This window comes from Solanum verrucosum, unplaced genomic scaffold, assembly GCF_900185275.1.
Source record: "Solanum verrucosum unplaced genomic scaffold, falcon-dt-bn FXZP01000176.1, whole genome shotgun sequence".
Classification (NCBI taxonomy): Eukaryota; Viridiplantae; Streptophyta; class Magnoliopsida; order Solanales; family Solanaceae; genus Solanum; species Solanum verrucosum.
In genome coordinates, this window is record NW_026020412.1 from 3,430,019 (window position 1) to 3,448,729 (window position 18,711).

Consider the following 18,711-nt stretch of genomic DNA (forward strand, 5'->3'; position numbering starts at 1 on the left):
TAAGTACTATTTAGCAGTACTAGGGTTGAACCCATCAAAAACTATAAAAGCACCTTTTTTTTCTCTTTTATTTAATAGTTTGGGGTTTTCTCTTGATCGAACTACTATGATGCAACGATAATTTTCTTGAAGATTTAGCAAGGGAGATTCTTTTGAGATTGCCTGTGAAATCTTTGTTGCGATTCAAATGTGTCTGCAAGAACTAGTACGCTCTTATCAAAACCCCTGAGTTTGTTCAACAACACTTAGAATTTAATTGCAAGTACTCAATATCTTAGAACTTCTGGAGTAAACAATACTAGACATCATAGAAATGAAATGGACATTGATCTAGGTCGCATGGCAGAAAGATGTAGTTTTGTATAGGGAAATAAGTCATAAGAGGAATCGTTGTCTTTGTCGACCTTAGTAGTTTTTTACTTTCGATTGTATCGTCAAAAAGGAAAAACTATTGATTGAGTATAATTTAATGTTGTTCTAATGAAACAAATGAACAGAAGAAAAAAAGTGTTACTAATTTTCATGGAATCCATAATGTGATAACCTTATACACATAATTTGATGAAAGTAATGAAAATTAATTGATAAAAATAAATATATTCCATAACAACTTCTTCAAAAATTATCTATTTATATTTATATTGTTAATAAGTTTTAAATTATAATTATTTAAAAATCATTAATGACAATCAAAATTTATTTATATACATAGATAACAGATAATATATAAGAGATATGCATATCTACATAAACGTTCCCTTATAACTTGGCTTGAACTTTCATCTACACCGTCCAACTTTCCAACTTTGGGTGTGCACAAGTAGAAATCAAGCTTATATAAAGTTGAACAAATAGACACAAACGTTCTACATGATATATTAGCATGGGATACACTTGAACTGATTAGTATTATGTCATGTAAGACACATATTATGTGTAGGATGTGTGAGTCTATTTTAACTTTACATAAGTTTAAATGTCCACTTGTGCATACTAATAAGTTGGAACACATAAATGTCAGGTGAAGTCAAATTAACGAGCACGTTAATGTAATATGCCAAGGAGATAAGTGAAACTTAAATATGTATGCACATAATACATTCATACAAACTTAAAATATATGTAATATTAAAATAATAATCATAAAAAGTATCATTAGAGTTTGCTTTAAACTTATAAAAGGAATATTCTACTTAGAATGTTAATGAACTTGAATACAAATTTATAAATACAAAGGTTAAAAATAAAGCAATACATATATAATATTTAAAAAAAAAGTGTTATAAAAATGATGGATTAAAAATGACAAGGGTAAAATAGTCTTTGCATAGGATAAATAGGGGAGGGGGGAGAAAGAATAATTTTTTAAAGTTGAGGAAGGAGTTAGATTTTTAAACCAATGTTCAGGGGAATAAATGATTTTCACCCAAATTTAATATGAGAAAGAAGGAAAGTAGTATTTGGATTTCCATGATTAAATTTAGAACAAAATTTAATATGACAAATGAAGGAAAGTAATATTTGGATTTCCATGATTAAATTTAGAACAAAATTTAATATGAGAAAGAAGGAACGTAGTATTTGGATTTCCATGTCTAAATTTAGAACAAAATTTAATATGATAATGAAGGGAAGTAGTATTTGGATTTACATGTCTAAATTTAGAACAAAATTTAATATGATAAAGAAGGGAAGTAGTATTTGGATTTCCAAGTCTAAATTTAGAGAAAAAATTAAGGGTGATAAAATGAATCATGGTAACAAAAATGAAGGATAAGGATAGGGGAATTTTCTCCTTGTCTATTTAAGGAAGCAAATTGCTTCTGTTGAAACCTAAATTTGGATGATTGTGTTGCTAGTTTCCCTGAAGATGTAGGGAAGGAGATTTATTGAGGTGTCGTGTTAAAGTCATTGTTGCGATCCAAATTTGTCTGCAAGAACAGGTACGCAAACCCCTGAATTCGTTCAAAACACTTGAAGAATTGTAGCCCCCCACAACTCCTGCCTTACAATACTGGTAACCTTCTTAATTTTCATGACTCTTTGTTCCCTAACTTTGATTTCTGAAGAAAATCCCTAAACGTTCAGATGCATGATGTACCTTTTAGGTTCTGTGCACAACTTATTTTTTATGATCAGAATAATTGATTATGTGGTTTCTTGTGCATTGTGGAATCCTGCGACTAGAGAGGTTCTACCCCTCCATCTCCCTCCACCCATGATCAATGATAGCCCTGTGTTCGTGTTAGGATTAAACCCTTTGACTAATGACTGTAAAATGATTTGCTATTTCCGTGAAAATTCAGCAGCAGTCTATTCCTGTTGTAGGAACTCATGGAGAAATTTTAAACCTAAAATCCCTCTTTGACAAACGTGAAACACACATTTGGTGTTCACGGGTTGGTTTGGATCGATTATTGGTCAAAATCAAAACCAAACCAACGTAATTGATTTTAAAATTATCAAAACCAAATCAAACCAAATATAATATGTATTTATCAGTTTGTTTGTTATCAATTTCGGTTCGGTTATCAACGATAGACAAAAATGAAAGAAACAATTCATTCAAAACGTGAAAAAACTAACAACAATCAATTCAAAATAAAAATAGTTAGAATGATTGACATTACATAACTTCAAAAATTCATTATTTTGGCCTAGAAGGAAGAGACAGTGACATTGTCAATCTCATAAAGAATTGTCACAGTCTCACAGACACTCATATATGTGAAACCAATATGATAAATATTCTCACCTTGACATATTTGCTTTTATAAATAAATTTTGATGAAACCACATATAAGATCTTTAAAATTGTTTATAAAAATAATATATTATGTATGTATAATAATAAAATATATCTATATAATTTGTCAGTTTGGTTTGCTTATTTTTTCGGGGGTTTTCCCAAAAAAACCATAACCAACCCAAATAATATCGGTTTTTAAAAATCTAAGACAAAACCACACCTAAACAAAATAAAATTTGTTTATTTAATCGGTTTGGTTCAGTTTTTTCGGTTTGAATCGGTTTTTATCCAAACCGTGAACACCCCTAAATTGACTATGGTTTTGTTAGAAAAACCCGAAGAAATAACCAAACCAAACAGAGCCAACAAATTATATAAATATATTTTATTATCATACATACATAATATATTATTTTTATAAACAGTTTTAGAGATCTTATGTGTGTTTTCATTAAAATTTATATATAATTTACTTATGAAAGCAAAAATGTCCAAGGTGAGGATATTTATCTTATTGATTTTATATATATGAGTGTCTACGATAATTCTTTATGAGATTGAAAATGTCAATGTCTCTTCCTTCTAGGCCAAAATAATGAATTTTAAAGCTTTATTCATAGTAAATTCAATGATTGAAAGTTATGTTATGTTATGTCAGTCATTCTAACTATTTTTGTTTTGAATTGATTGTAATCACTTGTTTCACATTTTGAATGAATTGTTTCTTTTATTTTTGTCTATTGTTAACAATCGAATAATCAAACCAAATTGAACTGAAATTGATAACAACCAAACCGATAAATATATATTATATTTAGTTTAGTTTGGTTTTAATAATTTTAAAACCGATTAAGTTGGTTTGATTTTGGGTTTGATCAATAACCGATCCAAACCGACCCGTGAACACCCCTAGGTAGAAGTGCTAAATAAAAGTAAAAATTACATAAATTCCACGATATTAGTTAATTACATCTTATCCCTACTCTTTTTCAAATTACGAAAAATTCTTTAAAATTTAAGGATTTCGGATACAACACTCAACATCCATATACATTCCATCCCGATACATTACCGTTATTGACACAAGATACACTTGACTAAATACATCGCTCAATATCCCGATACATTACGTTTGTTGATACAAGACACACCTGTCTCGATACATCACATCCCGTTACACCGCGTCCCAATACATCGCGTAAGAGTGATGTATCCAAGAATAAGAATGAGATATGAAAAATAGTGATTTTTATAATTTTTTCTTTACAGAAAAGATTGTCTAAGTACACAACTTATTTTACCATATTCTCTCAAATTCCCTACCATTTGAAAAAAGTACAAAAACCTCTATTTTCCTCACTCTCTCTCTTTTTCTCGGATACAACACTCTGACGCTATGTATCAAAATGCAATGTATCGAAACAATTGTGTTTTGTATCAACAAAGATAATGTACCTAGACTTGATGTATCGGGAAGTTGAGTGATTTATCCAAAATACTTAAGTTTTAAGGAATTTTTGTAATTTGGAAAAGAGTAGGACTATGATGTAATTAGCTCTTAACACTATGGGATTTGCGTAATTCTTACTATTTTATTTGGTTCAAAATTTATTGTATACGTTTATTGTTACATGATAAATGAAACATGTATACATTACTTATATTTTATTTGTATGTATTATTAGTATATATAAATATATTGCACAACTGTTGATATGTACTTGTGATAGATGTATTACTCTCGTAAAAAATATTTTGATACGTATAATCAAATTTGTAAATATAATGCCAATTATGTATACATAATACCCTATATATATATACATTCAATTCAATTTGAAGATGTATGAATTGCATAGCTTAGTCTTTTGATCATTTTAATTAGTTGATAGCCATAGACTTAGTATGCTTGGACATTAGTGTTTTTTGTTTTACTTTTGAGATAACCAACATGGTGTGTTGTTTGGTTATGATTATGTAATTAAAGTCACTTGGTGATTAATACAAGGATTAGTTACCCAAAAAAAATAGGAGAATAAATATGAAATGGAAAGTAATAAAAAAACATCCAGTCTTTAGATTGACTTCAACATTAGCATCTTTCATCATAATTTGGTTTATTATGGGATGTTCTTAGTGTAACCGATATAACCACCATGTAAACACATGAAGTCTGATCTTTAGTTCAATCAACTAAATCTTGTCATACCTTATCTAGATTAATTTTATGTTCCATAAGTTATATATCATGTGTAATGATAATAATACTTCATAATAAGTCTTTTGCACAGAAGTATTATTGTATTCTCGTAGTTTGAGTTGGGTTAAACATATTCAACGAGTCTAATATTAGTATGAAGGTATGATGTATTATTGTGTCTCCCTTAGGATCATTTGTCCTTGAATGATACTCATGAACATAAATAAGTCTTATTCTAGAATTATTTTGAAAAAATTGACCACAATCCTTTTGCACATAGGACCATCCTAAATATCTCAAACGGTATTCGACTAATGAGGAACGTATATTTTCATGCGTGATCTTATGTTTGTGTCGATTCATGTTTCTACACCCGTGGGTGAACCCTTAGTGGTGGATCAATTATATTGATCCTTTCTTGTTACTTTGCTGGGGTATGACACTTGGGTAGACTTGATCATATTGGGATGATAGATTTCAATGTCAACTTGGGTATAGATTGGCTCTCTCCTCATCATTTTATTCTTGATTGTAATGCTAAGACTGTGACTTTAGTGATGCATGGAGTTCCTAGAGTTGAGTGGAAGGGTGCAACAAAAGTTTTGGGTATGGGGCGATGCGCCTGCAGTGCACCCCTACCGAGATGTTTCTTGCGTATTTTTTTGCATTGTCCTTCGGGTTGCATCCACGCTTTCCTCCTCTGCTTTATCTCCCAAGTGCTTGATTTTACTTCGAATTCCCTACTTTTCTAATCGCACGTCTTAGTGCATAATCATCGCAATATCAATCGAATAATAACAATAAGAATAAAATGATCTTAAAACTAAAGGTGCATGCGGGCAAAATACAGTAAATGGGCATATAAATATACCTAAAATCACCACCCACACTTAAATCTATGTTTTTCCTCGAATAACTCTTTACATAATTGCTCTCACTTCACCATCAACACCTAAGAATTTGTCCACCCACACTTGCGTCAACCAAAATCTTTTAGTCATGTTTTTGCAGTTCACCTCTAATGCAATAATACACCTTTTCTTAGCACCAAGGTACTCCACAAGACACAACATAACCTGAATAATGGAATCCTTACAAATTTACCAAGCCAATGTGATCATGCATGAACAACACAAACAACAATAAACCGAAGCATGTTTCACGAGTGCTCTCAGTATTTTGGTAAATCCCTTCTCTCATTACACTTTCATTTTCACAAGCATTCAAATTTAAAGGGACTATATTTCAGAAAATAGGTGCCCACTCTCACAAGAGATGTTTCTAAATATCAAAACATGCCATAGGCATGCCCTTAGTGTATAGTTACATTGAAATATACATTCCATCATGGAATCAATAGGAATTTATTTGGTTTTAATTTCGGTTTCAGGACAGGGAGAATACTTTTGGATATATATAGTGACTTACTTCCCTGATGCACTTGTTTCACAACACGACACTTCACCATTTTTCCCTCTTTAATTTTACCTTACTTCTCTCCTTTGCTCACACCCTTTGAACTTCCTTTTTATCTTTTGGTTTCCGCACTTTGGTACTCTTGCTAGGATATCACTTTATTTATCTTACTATATCATCATTCTTTTTTTCCATATGCAACAAACACTTTGAAATTTAATTTATGAGCTCTTTTCACCAACTCTCTTCTTTACTACACTTGCCTTTTCCCTTTTTAGCTGCACTGTTTTTGATTCAACCCTTTCTTCACCACATAGTGCATTACAAAACATTGTTTGGATCGAATTGAGAGAGAGTATCAAAAAATGGATTAGATTCATCATGCGCCTAACAAAGAAACATGCTACAATGCTCCAAATGGGCTTTACTAGGGATGATGTCAAGGAGGAATAATAATAAAATTGAATGGGCAATACAAGGAAATGCCTAAATCATGTTCATGCAAGTAAATTTGTCACAATAAACACAGGGCAAGTTCTAGATGCTATTCTATGCAAGAAGCTAATAAAAAACTCACCACACATGGAACCATGATGCATATACAGGGATACAAATATTGTATGCTCACACATAAACATATTGAGTGCACATACACAATTAAGCCTGATTTCTCTCTATTTAGAACCCAATTAAAGAACTTATTTATCTCTCAAGAGTTACTTCTTTGGTCTACATGATTAACGATGAACTACCCATGACGTCTGGCTAGCTTCCAACCGGGGCTTCAAAGTACCAAAGGTCAATTTTTTTACACTATCAACCTATGACTAATTTTCCGTTAAGATGGTAGTCATCCATCCATCATCGGGAACAATCACTTCTATAATGACTTACCAGACAAGACACAAAAACTCTACTTGGTTCGATGGACTATCCTCGGGAATAGAACGAAAAACAAAAGTTGAGGAACCCATTGTAAAAAATAAAAACACTCGATAAAGCAGTAAACAACAATCTTGGATATTAATCTCCTACCCTAAACTTAGACAAAGAACATTTCCTAGTGCTGCAATTAAAATCATAAGTAAAGAGTGAAAGAAAGAACTCCCTGGGCCTCTAGGGCTCGTCACCGTCATCCTCAACATTTTCATCTGTCATATTTGTGGCTCCATCCACTGCAATGAGCAACGTACTAACATCATCTAACTCCTCTTCATCAACTTCATCGACTATGACCTAATCATCATCAATCAGGTTTGGTTTTTGAAATCGGATAACAAAATTGTGGTTTTTAGAAGTTTTAGAATTTGAGAGGCTTTAAGTTATTAAAAGTGTTTTTTGTCAATAACCGGACCTACGAGCCTTTGAATGGAATTTTTTTAGATCCATTAGCTGCAGAATACGAAATTTGGTCCAGGAGTGTTATCGTTCTCAGTTTCAAAGTTTTTATGTAGATTTGAGATCTTTAGTTGGAAGTTTAAGTGTATTTAGGCTAAGAGTTGACTTTGGTCAATGTTTGGAGTTCGGACGCTAGGATGGATATCCGATGACACCATTGGACTCGGGAGATGATTTTAGGCCTAGGTGAGGTCTTGCTTCAATTTTCAGAGATTCTGAAAGTAGTTTGGCATATTTTGACATAAGTTAGTTTATTAACACTTCAACGAGTTTCGGGTTAAGGAGACCTCAAATCCATGTCTCAATGGTTCCATTGAGTTCAGCACATCGAATTAGTTGAGTAGCATATCTAGTTTTTGTGCTCGAGATTTCGAACATATCCCGACGATCCTTTAAGTGAATTTTGTGTCTTAGTGAATTATTGTTGTTGTATTTGATGTCTGATAGGCCTTTTTCGCGATCATGTGGCTCTTGAGTCACGATTGCGTAAGTGTGTTTCCCTAAGATTCGCGATCGCGTGGAGGGTATCAAGATCACATAATAATAATGTCCTAAGCATCATGATCGCATCATACCTCATCTCAATCTCAAAGGTCATTAAATGAGTTGACCAAATTTTCCTCTTTGCAATGGCGTGGGTTTAGTTGTGATCGTGTAGAGTAAGAGATTTGGGAGTTTATTGAATTCAAAAATTGAGGTTTCTTCCCCATCTCACATTTTTTTATCATTAAGAACTCTTGGGATGCAATTTTATAGGGATTTTTCAAGATTCATCGATTGGGTAAGCGATTTTAACTCCCCACCTTTATTACCCATTGATTATTCCTTGATTTTATCATCTAATCCTCTATTTTGAATTTAAACTTTGCTTGTTTCCCTTGAACATAGATTTTTAAGAAAATGGTGATTTGAGCTTGTTTTCTACTCATTTTTCGACATGATTTTCACTAATGAGTTCCAAAACATTAGCGCATCATGATTTTAACCACTTTTGACACTGCAAAAGAAAAAGGCTGGATAAAGTTAATAATCAATTTACTAGAACATTTCATGAATTCATACTTGGTAAAATTTAAATTAACCTCTGCCGTCAATTGGTCACAGTCTGCAAGAAACTTTTTGTGAAGTTCATGATGTTCTTCGATAGTAGCAGATCTAGTTGTTCTCTCCATCAATTCACACTGCAAATCATATTCTAAGAAGATCATTTTCCTTTTAAAATCCACTGTTTTTCTTGCTTCCTTGATCTTGCTGAAAATTGAAAGTAGCATAACATGTCAAGGTGGTTATAAAAAAAAGACAAAAAAGAAGAAACAAAAAGGGCATCGAATAGAAACTCACCTGATAAGCTCTAGTTTTGGAGAATTCATTGGTAAATGATATTTTGAGAAATTTATGAATAAAGAGAGTAATTGATGTACAAATGAACTGAATGTTCTTCCTATTTATAGATAGTTGTCTGTTTGTGCAAGCTTAACCAACTAGAAGTTTATTCAATTATAAGATTATCCAACTACATTCTTATCGAATTGCAAGCGTATCTAAGAAATTATGGAATGAATATCCACACAATGGTATGTTTATAATAATTTCATAATGTTTTATAAAAAGAATAATATTTGAATGTCACAGTGTATTGGAAAGTTCATAAATTTTATGAGATTATCATAGGGTAGAAAATGGTAAGAAATTGATTTTATTGCTCAATTTAATTAGATGAATAGAGTTTGAATTCATTCTAAATAGGCTCTTGATCTTACATAACAAATAATTAAATTATATTAATTCTTATTTAGAGGTTTATTATTTAATAGTTAATTTTCTCAATAAGAGTAAACACGTAGATAATATGAGAGTCATTTTTAGTTATTTGAAAATCAAAGTATTAGGTTAAAAAGATGACTTTGCCAAATAATAAACAAAAATATTTTATTGGTTGTGACATTTTGTCATAACCCAGACCGTCGTGATTGGCACCCACACTAATCCTCTGGTGGGAGAACCATTACTACAACCCAAACTAAACAACTCAACCAAAAATAAGGCATTTAAAGTTACAGAAGCAGGTTTAAATGCTAAAGAAAAATAGAGTTCCCATAAACTCCAAAAGTCTAACAAAACAAATGCGGAAATAATGCCTAGAACCTGAAAGTCAATGTACCCAAACTCTAACAAGAACCATAAGTCTAAACAAGAAGGGGTACAACCCTAAACTAACACAAGGAATCTAAAGCACTATTCTAAGTCCAAAAATGTGGACATAAACAAAAAGAGAACTCATGGAAGCCCGGAAGAACTGACTCACCTTTGAATTCAATTGATCACTGTTCTTCTAGGTGAGGTCTGTCAATAGCAGCCTGAAGATGCCCTGTACTCAAGAAAGAAAGATCAAGTGCAGTATCAGTACACAACCACAGTGTACTGGTAGGATCACGCGGCTATCCCAAATAGGTGAAACATATATAAGTCATTACAATAATATTAAACATGAATACACCGAACATATACAATATCGATGATCACTTACGAACAACGTACAATTTCACAATCTCAAGATATATAATTATGTCAAGTCATTGGTCCTATCACGGAACCCACACCCAAACTATTAGCGTACCGATACGTGGTACCTGATCCAAGTTAGTGTGTCGGACCGTGACTCCCGTTCCAATGCTTATGCCCATACGTGGCAATCGATCCTAGTTAGTGTGTCAGAACATAACACCCGATCCATTCATCAAGCCACAATCACAATCCAATTGATGGTACGATTTCGTGTACATTGTGGAATCATGCTACTTGGGAGGTGAGACCCCTCCTTCTCCCTCTTGTTGCACCCATAATCCACGATGCCCTGTGTTGGGGTTCAGATTGGACCCTTTGACTAATGACTATAAATGTGGTTTACTATTACACCCCGTAACTAGAAAGAATTTAAAATTTTGAAATAGTTATTTTTGGAAAGAATATAAAAATTTGGAAAATTTGTCAAGTATGTTAAGTTGAATTTTTGGCCAACTTCAAGAAACCATAACTCCTAGCTCGGGATGAGTTAGGTGTGTTTCTAGGTATCGTAGGAAATATCTTGGAATAATCTTTTCAACGCCGCCTAGTTTACGTAATTCCGAGTTTGTATGAGTGAGATATGCCCATTTAAAGTTGGGTTGTTCAATTAAGGAAAGTCTAATCCGGATTTTAGGAGGGTATTATGGTCTTTTCCATACTCAATTAATTTATTTCGTTTTTAGAAGTTTAATTGGTGTCTAAACTGAGCTAGTTCAGTTTACGCAGTTAAGAAATATGCTAGGGCTTTGAGAGAAGAGAAAAATGGAGAAATGAGAAGAGAAGCTCAAGATTCGTCAAGTTCTTGCGATTTTGGTTGTGGAATTCACCAAGGATTCAATCCTACAAGGTATGTGAGACTCTCATAGCATTGGGTTCATTCACCCACGCGCCAATCATGTTTCTATCAGCGAAATTCGTTTTTAGAAAGTTGAAAGGATGATGTTCTTGAATTATGTTCTTGAAGTTTGCTTTAGTTCTGGAGATTTCATGGTATTGTGGAGTTCTTGATGGAATTGTGTCGTTTTAAGAGTTGTTTTGAGTGAGATTTGTGTGTATATATACTAGGCATTTGAATCTATAAAGGGATTGAGAAAACGAATCGGATTTAGGCGAATTGGGGTGAGAAAACGAAAAAGGAAAAAGTCGAGCAACTTTTGGCATGCAAGTCGCGGACTTGCTCCCCCAGTGTACAAAAATTACCTCCACGTCGTGGTAAGGACGCGGACTCCTCTGTCTCAAAATTTAATTTCACGATCAAAAATTAAAATACATCTCCATGTCGCGGACTAGTTTCCAGACGGTGATTTCTTGATCTTTTCTCATGTTTAGCTATCTAAAAACACTCCTAAACATCATGAGATCTTTCCTATCACAAATCACAACCCTTGATCCATAAATTCAATTCAAGGAAAGTTAAGAGTCAAGTCAAGAGGTTAAGAGTTAAGTCAAGAGGAGTTTATAAAGTTTTCAAAAGTTTTTCACAAACGTTTAAACTTTGTTTTAAGACTACGTTTTGAATTAAGAAAATAGTAAAGAGTTGAGTTCATTTCTCCAAAAACTATAAGGTGTAACATCTCGCATCTAGAAACGACTATAAAGAGTTTAAAATATGAAAATATTGATTTTTGGAAAGAATAAGGAAATCTGGAAATTTTGTCTAAGTTAAGAAAGTGAGTTTTGGTCATTTTCAAACGGCCATAACTACTAGCTCAGGATGAGTTCGGAGCAGATCTTGATATGGTTGGAAATCCCTTGGAGAGATCTTTCCAACTCCGCCAAGATTACACGATTTCGACATCGTATGTGTGAGATATGCCTTTCGGAAGTTGGGTTGTTGTATTGAGGGAGGTCCCAATCCGGATTTAGGGAAGGGCAAAGTAGTCTTTCCTCTAAGTTATTTCCTAATTTGATTTTAGGGGTTTATTGGGGGTAAAAAACAGAACCTAAATCAGTTTTGGAAAAATTAAAGAACGCTTAGGGCTTGGAGAAGAGAGAAAGGAAGAAAGAACGGGAGAAAAAGGCAAGAATTCGTCAAGATCATCCAAACTTGTGAGTGGAATTCGTCGGGGGTGATCCCTATTAAGGTATGTGAGATCTTTTCGTGTTGGGTTAGTTCACCCACACACCAACTTGTTTCAATTCAGCTATTTCGAGTTGTTTGAATGTTAAGAAAGAGAAGTCTTGAAGAACATTGTCAAATTCTTGTTGGTTGAGTTGTTGATGCTTGGGGGTTGAGTTGATTCATGTTCCGGGCTGTTTTTCGAGTTATATTGGTTGTGTATTGAGGGTAAAATTGATCCTAAGTTTTTGGGGAAAGAACTAGGGAAGATTTGAGGGTTTAGAGATGAAATATGAAGAAGAAAAATTGAGAAAACCTGGGCATCGGGGTTGGGGCGCCGGGCCAGCCAGGGCACGCCAAAGCAGCCTCTGAAGTTTTGGCCTTGGGGCACCGCGCCAGCCAGTGCGCCCCACATCTCTCCGAGCGCCAAGGACGCCAGTTCACCCCATTCTTCCCCCATCTTTTTGTACTAGTTTCTAAGCGATGCACCTATGTTTTCTAGTTGATTCCAACACTCTAAGGTACATCTAAACATCATGAAATCATCCATAAACATGAGATCGTGAACCTTGAATCCATAATCCAATTCAAGGAAAGTTAAGATCAACGTCAAAGAAGTTAAGAGTCAAGTCTAGAAGTTAAGAAGCAAGTCAAAACAAAGTTTCTTAAAGTTTACAAGAGTCTTTATTAAACATTTAAACTTCGTTTTAAGGCTCAAGTTTCCAGTAAAGTAAAAAGTAAAGAGTTGAGTTCATTTCTCAAAATTTATTAGGGAACTAAGTATTCCCAAAGAAGTTTATAAATGTTTTCACATTTGAGCAAGAAAAGGGGAACATCGATTCCAAGAGAGCCTTTGGGCTAAACTTTGAGCAATTATATCAAACTAAAGAAAGAGGTGTCTAAAACACATATGAGCTAAAGTATATTTTGGGAGTAGTATTGAGCACCGAATTGGGGACACGAGTTCATATTAACTCAATTCTCCATAAGAACCATGTAGCCAACAAGGGATTTAACGGGTCATACTTTTAGATGATCACGTAAGTTAAGCTAGTGGATCCACTAAGTTAAGTAAGGTCCTATATCACGGCGAGGTATAGGATGGTCCTTGTGCAACGTGAGGTAAAATGTTGTACCATCAATAGGGCTCATAGTGGTGGTTGTCAGTTAAAGAATCTCCCACAAAAGTTATATTACTTTTATATATATAAGTAAAGTTGAGTTTGTTATTGCTTTATCTTTAACTAACTAAGTTTTTTACACTGTTTTACAAGCTTTATATATATATATTGCATGTGTCTTATTGCTTTATATTGAGTTCAGTTACTTATGAGTTGTACAGAGCCAAGGTAAGTGTTCCTTCTTACTCCTTTCAAGCGTAAGTTGTTGTTTAGCATTTCAACTCGCATACTCGTATATTCAATGTACTGATGTCAATTGGCCTACATCTTATTATGATGTAGACGCAGGTAATCATGATCAGCATTTAGCACGTCGTTGATCTAGTCGAGCACTCCAGAGTCAGTGGTGAGCCTCCTTGCATTCCTAAGGACTTATTTATTCGCTTTCCTAGTTTTTCTTTATTAGGATGTTGTGGGGTTTGTCCCAATGTCCATCTTAGTATTATAGAGGCTTCATAGACAGTCAGACAGTAGTTATGAGTCTCTCATCTATGTGTTTGCAGATACTTTGTTTTAAGACAGAAGTTGCCAATTTGGCTAAGATGTTATCATTTAAACTATTACATGAGTTTATTTTGTTGAGTTAAGTCTTCCGTTGAGTTAAGTAAGCCAGAACAAGGGTTCGCTTGGGGCCAGCAATGGTCTCCGAGTGCCGGCCACGTCCAGGGTGTAGGCTCGGGGCGTGACATAAGGGAACCAAGTATTCCCAAGAGTTTAAAATGTTTTCACATTTAAACAAGAAAGGGAAACACCGATTTCCAAGAGAGCTTTTAAGCTAAGTTTTTCAGTAATTATCTCAAACCAAAGAAAGAAGTTTTGTCTTAAAACATATGAGCTAAGTATATTTTTGGGAGTAGTATTGAGCACCGATATGAGGATGCGAGTTCATATTAACTCAAGTCTCCATAAACCATGTAGCTATCATGGGTAGTAAAGGATCATGTTTTTCAGATGATTCCTTAGGTGCTTTTTTAGCATAGACTAGTAGATCCACTTAGTTAAGGCGTTCTATATGACGGCAAAGTATATGACAGCTCTGGCAACATGGGCAATATGTTGTATCACCACTTAGGCTCATAGTGGTAGTTGTCGATTAAAGAAGCTCCCATAGTATTATATTACTTTACAAGTAAACTAGGTTATTATTGCATTTCTTTAACAAATTGAGTTGCTACTACTGTTTTAAATGCTTTGTATAAATGCACTATTATTGTTGTTTACTTTGAATTTTAGTTAAGTTATTCATGAGTTGAGAAGAGCCAAGGTAAGTGTTTCTTTTAGATTCTTTTCAAGCCTATGTTATGTGTAGCATTCCAACTCGCATACTCGTACATTCAATGTACTGATGCCAGTTAGCCTGCATCATATTATGATGCAGACGTAGGTAACCAGGATCAACATCCAGCGCCTCATTGATCAGGTTGAGCACTCAGAGTCAGGTGGTGAGCCTCCTTGCTTTTCAAAGTGTCATTTTCATAATTGTTTAGCTTTTCAGTTGTTAGGATGATCGGCGGTCCTGTCCCGTCATCCCTCGTTGTTTTAGAGGCTTCACAAAAGTTAGTAGTTTAGTTGTCTTTACATTATCATTTCATATGTTAAGACTTGAGTTGCCATTTTTGCCAAGTTGAATGTTAACTTTTAAACTTTCTAAGTTATTTTATTAAATAATTGAGTAAGTGCATTTGATCATTGTAATAATGCTTAGAGTCTTCCGCCGAGTAAGTAAGCCAGGTCAAGGGTTCGCTTGGGCCAACAATAGTTCTCGAGTGTCAGTCTCACCCAGGGTGTAGGCTCCGGGCATGACAAACTTGGTATCAGAGCACAGAGTTCAAGAGTCCTAGGAAATCTATGAAGCCGTTTCTGTAGAGTCCTAGTTATCGGTGTGAAGCGCGCCACATCTATGATTAGGAGGCTGCAACACTTAGGAAATTTCTCATTTCTTTCATACTCATCTCGTGCGTTAGAGTTTGATCTCTAAAAAGTTTCTTTCTAATTCGTGCTTGCGCATGTTTTTAGATAATCATGCCTCCACGAAGAGTTTTCAGAGGTCATCTTTCTACACATAATGTTGAGGTGCAAGGGGTACCCGATGCACCTGAAGTGCAACCCCAAGGAGAAATTACTAATGTTGAGTTCAGGTAAGGGATAAGGATGCTAAGTCGAGTTGTGACTAACCAGGTTGGGCAACAAAGAGGGGCTTGACAAGAAGAGGCTTCGAGGATTCGTGAGTTCTTAAGGATGAATCCTCTAAGTTTCACTGTTTCAAGCACTACTGAGGATCCAGAGAACTTAATTGAGGAACTGCAAAAGGTATTTGATGTGATGCACGTTGCCGATATTGAGCGAGTTGAACTAGCTGCATATCAACTGAAGAATGTTTCTAGGACTTGGTTTGACTAGTGGAAGAAGAAGGGTAGAGCTGAGGAAACACCACCTGGGAGTTGGGCATGTTTTGAGGAAGCTTTCTTGGGGCGTTTCTTCCCCCGAGAACTGAAAGAGGCTAAGGTACGAGAGTTTCTTACACTTAAGCAAGATTCCCTAAGTGTTAATGAGTATGGGTTGAAGTTTACCCAACTATCTCGTTATGCTTCGAAGATGGTTGCGGATATGAGGAGTAGAATTAGTTATTTGTGGTTGGGCTGTCCCGTCTATCAATCAAAGAGGGCAAGGAAGCGATGCTAATTGGGGACATGGATATATCGAGGTTAATGGTACATGTTCAACAGGTTGAGGAAGAGAAACTGAGGGATAGGGAAGAGTTCATGTATTTGCGATGTGGTTAGTTAGCTGTATCACCCATTTAGAGTGAGGTCAATACGGTGTATACTATTGTCAATTCTTTGGTGATATTAATATGTATGTTCGGAACAATCATAATAGAGGAAATATGTCCTGTTATAGCAATGTTCACTTAAACTTGGCAATTGTGATAGTTTGGTTAAAGTAACAATGGAGAATATATTTGTGAATTATGTAATGTACCATGCTCGAAGGTCGTTTACTTTTTGGAACATTGGAAATAGAGATCCCAAATCGGCTTAGAGTGACTAAAGCATTATAACGTTTAGAAACAATGACTATAGCCAGCTTATAGTTGATAATTAGCTACAATACACTATCGATACCTTTATAGATTGACACTCTGATGTCACATAAGGCCAGTATAGGCTTATCATCTTGCAACTTTTCAAGGAATGCACCGTCATTTTTAGCAAAATCTCCCCCATAGAGTGACAGTTGTATGCTCCATGTTGGATTAATCGTTAGAAGTGAATAGTCAATATATCACCTTATCTATATACACATGGTAGACTAAGCATCATTACAACTTACAGCTGATTTGTATCAACTATTTCCCATCTTTTGGAATTTTCATTTAGAATGAGGGGATTCACTGAAACTAAGACGCAAATCAAGTCTGGAAATAGATCATGTAAATTAGATATTAGAATAACGTAATAGGGCATAAAAATTATAGCTTAGTCGTGTGGATAGTTACCTAGAATAGCACCATTAGGTAATTTATCAGCATGTTCCAATGATAAAAAGCCATCAGAGAATTTGTGAGTTGAAACCGCGTGCTCAGTCTCCTTTATGACTGTATTGTCTGTAAAGGCCAATTCAACTTCTTTGTGCACAGAAGAGTAGTTGGGATTGACGCGATCTAAGCGCCCTTTGGCAATGTAGTAACTCTTATTTGGATTCAAGGAGTTCTTCCATGTCTCGATATGCTTATTAAATAGTGTTGCTTGAATCTTTGTCCCCTATTATTAAGCAGCGGAGGGGTGGAATAAATTCAACAAACAAGAACCATTGTAAAATAAGGTAAGTAAAAGTGTCAATGTTGTTACCTCTTCAGCAACTAATATTATAGTTCGGAAAGTTCCTTCATGACTTGAATTCTTGTAAGGTATTATTGAACCCCTTCGAATAACTAAGACCCGCATCACCGAATCTACAGAGTTTTTTGGTATATTGTTTATCAATACACTCTGTTTTGCTAGTTCCGTTTCAGTCGCCATTTGGGTTGTATCTGGATGAATGTAGGTACCTGGGGAAATGAGTGCAACAATGTTAACATTGGGCGTAAATGTGTATGGGCACGATTGATGAGGGCAGCGTCTGGTAATAGTCTGCAACATTTGGCGGAAAATTCATGCAATTAAGATGTTAGCAGTAAGATGTAATGTGCGAGAAACAAAAGGTTAGCACTAACATATATATGAACATATGTTAACAGTAATCTATGTTGCTCGGACTCTTCAAAAATGTCAAGGGGTGCGTGTCGGATTCGACAAAAGTAGTGTATTTTTGGAGAATCTGACACGGGTGCGGCATCGAAAGTGAAGAGTCCGCGCAACTTAGAAAGTAATAAGATGTAAAGAGGCCAATCCAAAGGTTTGAAGTATCCCAAATATAGTAATTTTATAGTTGCAACTGGCAAGGAATTATATATATGTAAGCGAACAAACTATAGTCAGTCGTATTGTTGCAGCAAGGGGGAGAAACAAAGCGAATGAATAGATTGTTCTTGTAGCCATTATTCATTGTGGAATGTGTTTCACACTGCGTACTTGCAGAATGTCATGAGAAATTGTATGGTGCCAAGTAGTCATGCTCATGTAAGTTTAAAGTATTAACTAGATAAAATAGAAAAGGGATTCACTTACAGCTTGTCTAAAAGCAAGCCAGAGAGCTAGATGATGCAGTTGCAACTTATCTGCATGCAGGAAAACCAAATTAAAGGGTGAAGGAAACTGATAGATTTATTAAGGAAATATTGTGAAGGAGAGGGTGTGTCGCTGCAAACCTGTGCGTTAATCGTAAAATATGTTAGATGGGGAGAAGCAATTGAGTTCCCGAGTTTTATACTGTGGGAAGTGATGGGTTGCGACTGTTTGATAATTCACGGCGGACGTGTTTGTTCAATGTTAAAGGTTTGGAAGTGGTGGCGTTTCGGAATGGTTGTGTATAGCGTACGAACGGCCGTGCTAAAAGTTCAACTGGGGGAAGTGGTGGCTTATGCGAATGGGTGTATATAGTGTGGGTGGTGTAGGATGGAATAGGGGTTATTTAGTAATTTACCATTAAGTTAGGAGTTGGTGCTTTTAATTTAAGGTAATAATAATATACTATATATATA

At 34.8% G+C, this 18,711-nt stretch overlaps 1 protein-coding gene across 1 annotated transcript; it reads right to left on the reverse strand.

Annotated features, from left to right (window-relative positions):
- Nucleotides 1-7,481: 7,481 nt before the first annotated feature.
- LOC125840722 (replication protein A 70 kDa DNA-binding subunit D-like) lies at nt 7,482-17,710 on the reverse strand. Its single transcript, XM_049519689.1, has 5 exons — nt 17,420-17,710; nt 17,068-17,332; nt 16,902-16,986; nt 8,846-9,014; nt 7,482-7,601 (listed from the first exon to the last, which is right to left on the reverse strand). The coding sequence occupies exons 1-5, from the start codon at nt 17,708-17,710 to the stop codon at nt 7,482-7,484; spliced, it is 930 nt and encodes a 309-aa protein (XP_049375646.1).
- Between the last annotated feature and the right edge of the window lie 1,001 nt (nt 17,711-18,711).

Coding starts and splice junctions, on each gene's coding strand:
- LOC125840722 (XM_049519689.1), bottom strand. CDS start 17,710: ATGTTGCAGACTATTACCAGACGCTGCCCTCATCAATCGTGCCCATAC. Junction 16,987..17,067: donor ACCTAATGGTGCTATTCTAG/GTAACTATCCAC, acceptor ATCTATTTCCAG/ACTTGATTTGCGTCTTAGTT. Junction 7,602..8,845: donor GTGACCAATTGACGGCAGAG/GTTAATTTAAAT, acceptor GATGATGATTAG/GTCATAGTCGATGAAGTTGA.